At 42.8% G+C, this 10,624-nt stretch overlaps 1 protein-coding gene across 1 annotated transcript in view; it reads right to left on the bottom strand.

The window, feature by feature from the left end:
* Positions 1 to 301: 301 nt before the first annotated feature.
* The window catches only part of LOC112068208 (prostaglandin E2 receptor EP2 subtype-like), a 26,608-nt gene continuing 16,285 nt past the window's right edge, over positions 302 to 10,624 (bottom strand). Inside the window, exon 2 of the mRNA XM_024135294.2 lies at positions 302 to 4,910. Coding sequence (XP_023991062.1) covers positions 4,728 to 4,910 — 183 coding nt within the window. The 3' untranslated portion in view covers positions 302 to 4,727. The remainder of the gene's footprint in view (positions 4,911 to 10,624) is intronic.

Here is a 10,624-nt window from a genome sequence, read left to right on the forward strand (position 1 = left end):
CTCTCTCTTCTGTAGATCTACCAGTGCCCTGGCTTTGCCTGTCCCGAGGAACGCAATAAACACACATCAACATTGTGAATGCTTCCTCCTTCTGCGCCCATTAAACCCAGGGCTGCCAAGAGATAATTATATTAACAAGGACATCTTTAATAATATGAGATTGAATTGGATTATTGATGAAGGACGAAACAGTGCTGACATTTTGGATCTCGTGATGAGGCCCTTGGTTTAGGTGATAACCATCTCACAGGAAATGGTAGAGCTGCTGACAAAAGCGGGAAAAAAGAATATGGCACAGAAATCATCTGTAGTGGTACCAGCTTTATTATGTCATGTTACAAAACCAAAACATTGATCATTTTATCGACACATTTTTCTTTTTAATCATCCATTGAGACACAAACAGTACTAGCTGCAAGCGACAAGGCAAAATAGGACCTACTTTGACTTTGTTTTCGAGCTGCCTTTCTTGAAATTATCATAGCCTGCAATGATACGTAGGTACAAGGCCTGGAATATGTCACGTTGGGTTTCCGTCACGGCAACCACGTGTACATTCTAAATGTGCAAAACGTACGAGTCAGCCGAACCCAAATGACACCAGACGGGTTGAACGAGGGGAAGCAAACGATCACGTCTGGGAGGATGGCAGCTCTTGGCGACGTGTGCCACATCGACAGACACCACATTACCGTTGGTGATAAACACGTTTCTTTCTCTCTATGATGAGTGACTGAATCGTTTTAAAAAGATACCAATGTTTGTCTATGTTCAAATTTGTTTACCATGATAACATAATCCAGTGGTTGAAATTTCACCCTCAAAACAACAGTTTGATGATTTTTCTTCAAATCCAATGTATTTTCTATGTAGATTCCACATCACAATACGTTGACAAATTACATTGAAACAATGTTGATTTAACCAGTTTGTGCCCAGTGTGTTATGTCCCAAATGGCACCCTATTCCCTACCGTATATATATAAAAGTAAGTGCAGTATGTAGAGAATAAGGTGCTATTTGGGATGCAGCCAAAGAGGGATATGTTCAGCAGATTGACGCACGCTGCTCTCTCTAAAATATTACGGCTTCCTTTTGAAATGTGAAATGACTTTGAATAGCAAAAACACATGTTTTTAAAACGGACAAGGTGACTCATCTTGTCTGATATAAAGGAAGCACAGGGACACACATTTGTAAAGCACTTCTGAATTGTGTATCTGTTGCAGAGCTAGTGGTGGGTTGCCATGGCAACCACGCTTCAGAAAGTATTGACACCACTCTTTTTTGTGATTACATTGGGATTTTGTGTCACTGATCGACACACAATACCCCCATAATGTTAAGTGAAATTTTGTTTGTAGAACATTTTGGAAATGAATAAAAAAATGTCAAGCTGAAATGTCTTGGGGCAATAAGTATTCAAGTTCAGGAGTAAAAATGTGCTTAACAAATCACATAATAAGTTGCATGGACTTATTCTGTGTTCAATAATAGTGGTTAACATGATTTTTGAATGACTGTACCCCACACAATCAAGTATCTGTAAGGTCCCTCAATCGAGTACTGAATTTCAAGCACAGATTCAACCACAAAGACCAGGGAGGTTTTTTAGTGCCTTGCAAAGAAGGGTACCAATTGGTCAATGTGTATAAAAAAAGCTGAAAATCCCTTTGAGCATGGTGAAGTTATTAATTAGGCTTTGAATGGTGTACCAATACACCCAGTCCCTACAAAACGTCCTTCCTAACTCAGTTGCCGGAGAGGAAATGCTCAGGGATTTCACCATGAGGCCAATGGGTATTTTAAAAACAATTACAGAGTTTAATGGTTGTGATATGAGAAAAATGTGGATGGATCAACAACATTGTAGTTACTCCACAATACTAACCTAAATGACAGAGTGACAATAATTAGGCCTGTACAGAATACAAATACTCCAAAACATGTATCATGTTTGCAACAAGGCACTTAAGTAATAATGCAAAAAAACGTGGCCAAGAAATTCACTTTTTATCCTGAATACAAGGCATTATGTTTGGGGCAAATCCAACACAACACATTACTGAGTACCATGTTATGGGTATGCTTGTCAACAGAAAAAGGACTAGGGAGTTTTTTAGGATATAAATAGACGGAATACAGCTAAGCACAGGCTAAATCCTAGAGGAAAACCTGATTCGGTCTTCTTTTCAACAGACACTGAGAGACGAATTCACCTTTCAGCAGGACAATAACCTAAAAAACAAGACCAAGACGACATTGAATGTTCCTGAGTGGCCTAGTTACAGTGTTGACATGAATCAGCTTGGAAATCTACGGCAAGACTTGAAAATGGCTTTCTAGCAATGATCAACGAAGAATTTGACAAAGCTTGAATTTTTTAAAAATAATAATGGGCAAATATTGTACAATCCAGGTGTGCAAAGCTCACCTGGAGCTCAAGCTCAATTGATTTATTTTTCATTAATTTGTAATAAATGTTAGAATTATTCTTCCACTTTGACATTACAGAGTATTTTGTGTAGATCGTTGACCAAAAAGGACAATTGAAAACAAATTATTCTCACTTTGTAACACAACAAAATGTGGAAAAGGTTAAGGGGGGTGAGTACTTTCTGAAGGAACTCTGGAAGAGGAGGTTCATTGCAGGAGCTTGATTATATAAATCCAATCAACATTCTCCCACGAGGCAAGGGGCCTTAGGCCGCCTTACCATAACAGACCTTAGCTATGGCATCTCCAACCTCAAAGGCTCTATGGGTAAATGTTTTGCAGATAAAACCGAAATTGAGCTTTTCTTATTGGAAAAGTTCAGCTAGTTCCTCCGTTTCGGTCCATGTATCTTTTGTTCTGTGCCTAATGAACACGACCCAGGACTTACAAATGCCATGAGTAATCGGCTTTATTAATCAATCCAGAGAATAAACAGAATTAATCGCATTTGTAATCGAAATCGCATGCCTGTTCCCGGGGAGCCAGCTACGATGTAATTAACGCTATATAATTATGATGTCATTATTCTGTTTATTTCGTTAGTATTCGTGACTAGTGATCCAATTCAAGGCTCTGCATGTTGTTAATTCAATGTGGTCTCCCAAAGGCCACATGAGCATCTGATTTGCTTGTGTAGGTTCTATTGGTGGAGCTAGTCAGATCCCTCAGTTTGTTTTGATTACGGAAGAGTAATAACTTTTTAAAGGGGTGGTTAAGAGTCTAACTTTGTTAACACACACATCTGGATGCCATCCCCGACGTGGGCCTATGACAGGAGGTGGGGTTCCAGAAAGGGTTTGACGGATAAAGGCTGACGGATGGATGAGTCAGGCGCATATTTACAGGAGTGTTAACACATGCATACACACAAATGCACAAACGTACACACACACACACTGGCGCACACACGCGCGCTGGCACATGTACATTAATACACGTCTGTCAGTCTCAATCAGGATCTTCCGCAGTACTGATTAACGCGAATACATGAACAATAGGTATAATAGGTACATAGTAGGGATTCCCTGTAAACATCATCTGTTTTCGGTGCCATCTCTTTGACACTGACACACACACGTACACACGGGAACGACAGATTTAGAACTGCACACTGAACATCATAAGCTCCTTGTCACCTGCAGGTGCACTAATACATCAATGAGATCTGAACACACATAATAATAAATAGTCAGGCTGTCATTTCATCACAAAGAAACCTCAAGAATACAGAGGACACCTCCTTCATCTTCTCACGATTCCAGCATAACATCCCCCGCATACATTTTGCATGCTACCCAACTTCAAATAACCAACATCTGGTTCGAAGTTCGTAGCGCCGCTCAACCGTCTGACAAAAAATCAGTGTGTCAAAAATGAAATGTCATGCTCGAGCCCTTGCCCTTTGGCTCTTTGAGGTGAGCACCCAGTGGGAGGAAAGGTGAACAGATCATAGCTGCAGGGAGCAGGGATAGTGTGTGCATGAATCCAGCTTGCGTCGCATGGATGAAGTCTCTGACTGTTCTGATCATGATACGCAATTCCCCAACACCACGAGGATGGCATATGATAGCGGAAGGAACACCCCAATACAAATAAACTTCCCTGGGAGTCCCGGGGCACATGCTAAAAAGGGCATGGCGCCAACAACGCACGCCTCTGGAACATGATCACCTCATATGGAAGGAACAGTCCTCATCTGATTCAGTCCCTTCAGTGTTGTGAATCCTATGTCGCTGTCCTTGTAGCGGCCTCTGGTTTGGGAGTCTGTGCTGTAGGAACAAATAACGTGTGGTGCTTTGAAGAACGTGACCCGTACTGCAAGCCCACTCTCCTTGGAGTTCGAGGACAACTGTCCGTCTGCTGCTGGCCTCCGGAGGCTTCCGATTTGAGCCTCTCGGAGCTCGTCCTGAAACAAGAACGCGGCAGCAGCAGCCTACGTTTGCGGGAATGTGTAGGTTGCTGCTCCGCTTGTCCAGCTGTTGCCCCTAAGTAGCTCAACACCTCTCCCCCCCGCCATAGAACCAGACCACTAGGCGGGCCGGGACATGTGGGCAGCAGCTCTATTCTGAGTGGCTACTCCCTTCGGAGGCTATTACAAGGCCCCAATCAGGTCCAATACATCAGCAGGTCAAACCATCTGCGTGGACATGGGTGAACTCAGAGGAAGCACTGGGATGGCACAGCTCCAGCTGGGCGTGCGTGTCCTTCCCCATGGAAGACTTGAAGAAGGACTACCTGGAGCGCAGGAGGGGCACCTTGCACAACGCTCCCCAGAAGAAGCGCAGCACTGACGGGCTGAGGAAGATGAACACCCAGGGGTCCACGATGGAGTTGGTGGAGAGAAAGAGGAGGGCGATGAGGTCCGTCTTGTGGCTCTCTTTCCGCTGGCCCACGGAGTTTATGTACACACGGATCTAAGAGACAAGAGAGGAAGAGAAGACACTGAATAGCAAGTCCTAATGTCTTACCGCAGGATGTCTAAGTGCGGTATCCGTGCCTGAGGCTTGTGATGCAGCACATACTGTATTCACCCCCCCCCCAGCGTGGGTACGAATCCCAGCCCCACTACTATTCTTCATTCCCCCTCTCCGTGGCTCCCCACTCATTTCATCCTATCCCTCTATGGATAAAATGAAAATACCCCCCCAAAAAAGTGTGTGATCCCACCTCTGCCACCAACTGTCTAAGCACGGGATCCCAACGCTGTCACCATCAATAACTGGCCAGGCTTAAAAGAGCATTTTTTTAAGCTCTCGCAAACATCCTGTTTATCTCATTCTCCCAAAAAGTAAAGCAGACCAGAATGTACTCCTTGCTAGTACCTAACCAGCCAAACCACATTCTTGTATCCTCTATGTTTGTTTTGAAACCCTCAAACACAGGATCGGCAATGGGTGAGGTTGGCAAGGGCCAGTAGATAAAAGGCATTTTAGGAATCAGTGTCAATGGCAGATTATTGGAAACAGATCGTCTTTAGTGAAACAAAAAAGCTTCAGAAGAGGAAGCTAATTATGGAGTAATGATCTCAAATAAACAAAAAGGAAGGCTGTAAAGTAATAAATAAATATAGAAACACATTTTGGCAGGACCTCAGAGGGTAGCAGCATGGGAACCTTGGTTGTGTCCTCTTCGAACACCACCCTTCACAAGCTCATAAAACGTGATCCAATACAACACACTACTAGGCCCATGGCGTTGCAAGGGTCACAACAATGATGGACTGTGAGTGAGAAAAAGTACCAACACAACCATGCACTGATGGTATGTAACCCTATACTCGAGAGTACTGTGTTTAGATTATTTAAGACTGCTTTACACTTGAGAAATTGTTTATTATCTAAAATAGCCTCACATTTTTATATATTAATTGGACCAAAGATGAAATATGCAATCCTACTTATGGAGAATATTAAAATAATATAATAATATGGATCTTTACTGTAACTGTGCCCTAATTAAAATGCCAATATGTCACTTTTTGGGCGACTCGACCAAATTCACATAGAAATGTGAGTTATAGATTCATCATTCTACTTGAAAGCAAGTATAAGAATAATGGTGATCCATGCTTCTTTGAAAACATACTGTAAATACTGAATAACAATATAAATGCAACATGCAAAAATGTCTGTGATTTTACTGAGTTACAGTTCATATAAGGAAATCAGTGAATTTAAATAAAATCATTAGGCCCTAATCTATGGATTTCATATGACTGGGCAGGGGTGCAGTCATAGGTGGGCCTGGGAGGGCACAGGCCCATCCACTTGTATGTATATACTGTATTCAGGTCAAGGCTCATCCTATTGCTGCTGTACACAACTTTCCTATTCATATAGTGTCCATACTGTCTATACCCACCATTATATACATATACACATATATACATCAGTGGGCGTGGGAGGGCATAGGCCGACACACTGGGGAGCCAGGCCCACCCACTGGGGAGCCAGGCCCAGCCAATCACAATGAGTTTTTCCCCACAAAAGGGCTTTATTACAGACAGAAATACTCCTCAGTTTCATCAGCTGTCTTGTCTCAGATGATCCCGTAGGTGAAGAAGCTAGATGTGGAGGTCCTGGGCTGGCGTGGTTACATGTGGTCTGAGGTTGTGATGCTGGTTGGACATACTACCAATTCTCTTAAACAGGCGGCTTATGTTAGAGAAATGCACATTAAATTCTCTGACAGCAGCTCTGGTGGCCATTCCTACAGTCAGCATACCAATTGCACCCTCCCTCAAAACTTGGGACATCTGTCGCATTGTGTGTTGCGTGTTATGTGACAAACCTGCACATTTTAGAGTGGCCTTTTATTGTCCCCAACGCAAGGTACACCTGTGTAATGATATCAGCTTCTTTATTTACCACACCTGTCAGGTGGATGGATTATCTTGGCAAAGGAGAAATGCTCACTAACAGAGATTTAAACACATTTCTGCACAACATTTTAGAGAAATGTGCTTTTTGTGCATATGGAACATTTCTGGGATTTTTTTATTTCAGCTCAAGAAACATGGGACCAAAACTTTACATGTTGTTTTTACATTTTTGTTCAGTATATAATAATTTATCAAGCCTATAAGCAATACAATACTCTATTATTATGGTGGGAGATTATAATACGGTTTTAATTGACCGTAAAGGAAATCACACTACAAAATATCACCCAGGCCCAGCCCAGCCACGAATATCATGGATATATTGGAACTAGTGGATATATGGAGACTTAAATATCATGACCTAGTGAGATAGACAGTTGAAGTCGGAAGTTTGGTAGCATTGCCTTTAAATTGTTTAACTTGGGTCAAACATTCCGGGTAGTCTTCCACAAGCTTCCCACAATAAGTTGGGTGAATTTTGGCCCATTCCTCCTGACAGGAGGATTGGCCCATTCCTCCTCCGTAACCTAACAAAATGTGAAAGTTAAACAAGTTAAAGGCAATGCTACCAAATACTAATTGAGTGTATGTAAACTTCTGACCCATTGGGAATGTGATGAAAGAAATAAAAGCTGAAATAAATCATTCTCTCCACAGACTCTACAGACATGATCAAATCAAATCAAATTGTATTGGTCACATACACATGGTTAATAGATGTTATAGCGAGTGTAGCAAAATGCTTGTGCTTCTAGTTCCGACAGTGCAGCAATATCAACAAGTAATCTAACAATTCCAAAACAACTACCTAATACACACAAATCTAAGTAAAGGAATGGAAAAATAATATATACATACACATATATGGATGAGCAATGACCGAGCGGCATAGGCAAGGTGCAATAGATGATATGAGACGTATGTGGCAGGGTCGACAGACAATCACGGACTACAAAGGGAAAACCAGCCACGTCGCGGACACCGACGTCTTACTTTCGGACAAGCTAAACAACTTCTTAGCCCACATTGAGGAAAACACAGTGCCACCGACGCGGCCCACTACCAAGGACAATGGGCTCTCATTCCCGTGACCGACATGAGTAAGACATTTAAGCGTGTTAATCCTCGCAAGGCTGTTGGCGCAGTGGAATCCCTAGCCGTGACCTCAGAGCATGCACAGACCATCTGGCTGGAGTGTTTTACGGACATATTCAATCTCTCCCTAACCCAGTCTGCTGTCCCCACTTGCTTCAAGATGTCCACCACTAAATGACTATCGCCCCATAGCACTCACTTCTATCATCATGAAGTGCTTTGAGAGGCTAGTTAAGGATCACATCACCTCTACCATGTCTGACACCGTAGACCCACTTCAATTTGCTTACCGCCCCAATAGATCCACAGACAATGCAATCGCCATCGCACTGCACACTGCCCTATCCCATCTGGACAAGAGGAATACCAATGTAAGAATTCTGTTAATTGACTTTAGCTCAGCATTCAACTCCATAGTTCCCTCCGAGCTCACCATTAAGCTTGGGGCCCTGTGCAACTGGGTCCTGGACTTCCTGACAGGCCGCACCCAGTTGGTGAAGGTAGGAAACAACACCTCCACTTCGCTGATCCTCAACACAGGGGCCCCACAAGAGTGCATGCTCAGCCCCCTCCTGTAATCCCTGTTCACCCATGACTGCGTGGTCACGCATGCCTTCAACTCAATTATCAAGTTTGCAGACGACACAACAGTAGTAGGTCAGATTACCAACAATGACAAGACAGCCTACAGGAGGTGAGGGCCTGGGGAGTGTGGTGCCAGGAAAACAAACTCTCACTTAATGTCGACAAAACAAAGGAGCTGATCGTGGACTTCAGGAAACAGCAGAGGGAGCACACCCCTATCCACATCGACGGGACCATAGGGGGCAGGTGGAAAGCTTCAAGTTTCTCGGCTTACACATCACTGACGATCTGAAATGGTCCACCCACACAGACAGTGTGGTGAAGAAGGCGCAACAGCGCCTCTTCAACTTCAGGAGGCTGAAGAAATTTGGCTTGGCACCTAAAACCTTCAAACTTTTACAGATGCACAATTGAGAGCATCCTGTCAGGCTGTATCATCGCCTGGTATGGCAACTGCACCGCCCGCAACTGCAGGGCTCTCCAGAGGGTGGTGCGGTCTGCACAACGCATCACCAGGGGAAAACTACCTGCCATCCAGGACACCTACAGCACCCAATGTCACAGGAAGGCCAAAAAGATCATCAAGGACAACAACCACCCGAGCCACTGACTGTTCACCCCACTATCATCCAGAAGGCGAGGTCAGTACAGGTGCATCAAAGGGGACCGAGAGAATGAAAAACAGCTTCTATTTCAAGACCATCAGACTGTTAAATAGCCATCACTAGGTGGCTTCCACCCGGTTACGTAACCCTGCACCTGAGAGGTCTGCTGCCCTATATACATAAACTTGAAATCACTGGCCACTTTAATAATGGTACACTAGTCACTTTAATAATGTTGACATATTTTTGCTTTACACATCTCATATGTACATACTGTATTCTATTCTACTGTAGTCTATGCCACTCCGACATTGCTCATCCTAATATTTATATATTCCTTAATTCCAGTATTTTACCTACTTGAGAGCAATCCTTTGTCTACACCCATTCAGCATTGTTCACACCCTCTTAAGCCAGCCCCACCCATCTCTTTAAGGATTCAAATGAGGTGCCAAACAGTGAGTAGTGTAGTAAAGATTAAGATTAAATGTGGTAAAAGTAGTAGCCTACAATAAGGAAAAATTCCAGGTAAACAGAAAGTGTCCAGATAAAAATATTTTATAAATATTAGATGACACTTACCCAGACACTTTTGTCTAAATTGATGGGTCGACAGTTTTTACCCTCAAGCCATAAGACTCCTGAACAGGTAATCAAATGGCTACCCAGACTATTTTCACTGTGTGCCCGCCCCCCAACCCTTCTTTTACACTGCTGCTACTCTCTGTTTATCATATATGCATTGTCACTTTAACTATACATTCATGTACATACTACCTCAATTGCCCCGACCAACCAGTGCGCTCGCACATTGGCTAACTGGGCTATCTGAATTGTGTCCCGCCACCCGCCACCCACCACCCGCCAACCCCTCTTTTACGCTACTGCTACTCTCTGTTCATCATATATACATAGTCACTTTAACCATATCTACAGTTGTGGCCAAAAGTTTTGAGAATGACACAAATATATATAGTTTGCTGCTTCAGGGTATTTAGATATTTTTGTCAGATGTTACTATGGAATACTGAAGTATAATTACAAGCATTTCATAAGTGTCAAAGGCTTTTATTGACAATTACATGAAGTTGATGCAAAGAGACAATATTTGCAGTGTTGACCCTTCTTTTTCAAGACCTCTGCAATCCGCCCTGGCATGCTGTCAATTAACTTCTGGGCCACATCCTGACTGATTTTTTATTTTTATTTTTTATTTTTTTTATTTCACCTTTATTTAACCAGGTAGGCTAGTTGAGAACAAGTTTCCATTTGCAACTGCGACCTGGCCAAGATAAAGCATAGCAGTGTAACAGACAACCAGAGTTACACATGGAGTAAACAATAAACAAGTCAATAACATGGTAGAAAAAAAAAAAAGAAATCTATATACAATGTGCAAAAGGCATGAGGTAGGCAATAAATCGAATAATTTATTAGATTAACACTGGAGTGATAAATTCAT

Source organism: Salvelinus sp. IW2-2015, unplaced genomic scaffold, assembly GCF_002910315.2.
Source record: "Salvelinus sp. IW2-2015 unplaced genomic scaffold, ASM291031v2 Un_scaffold245, whole genome shotgun sequence".
Classification (NCBI taxonomy): Eukaryota; Metazoa; Chordata; class Actinopteri; order Salmoniformes; family Salmonidae; genus Salvelinus; species Salvelinus sp. IW2-2015.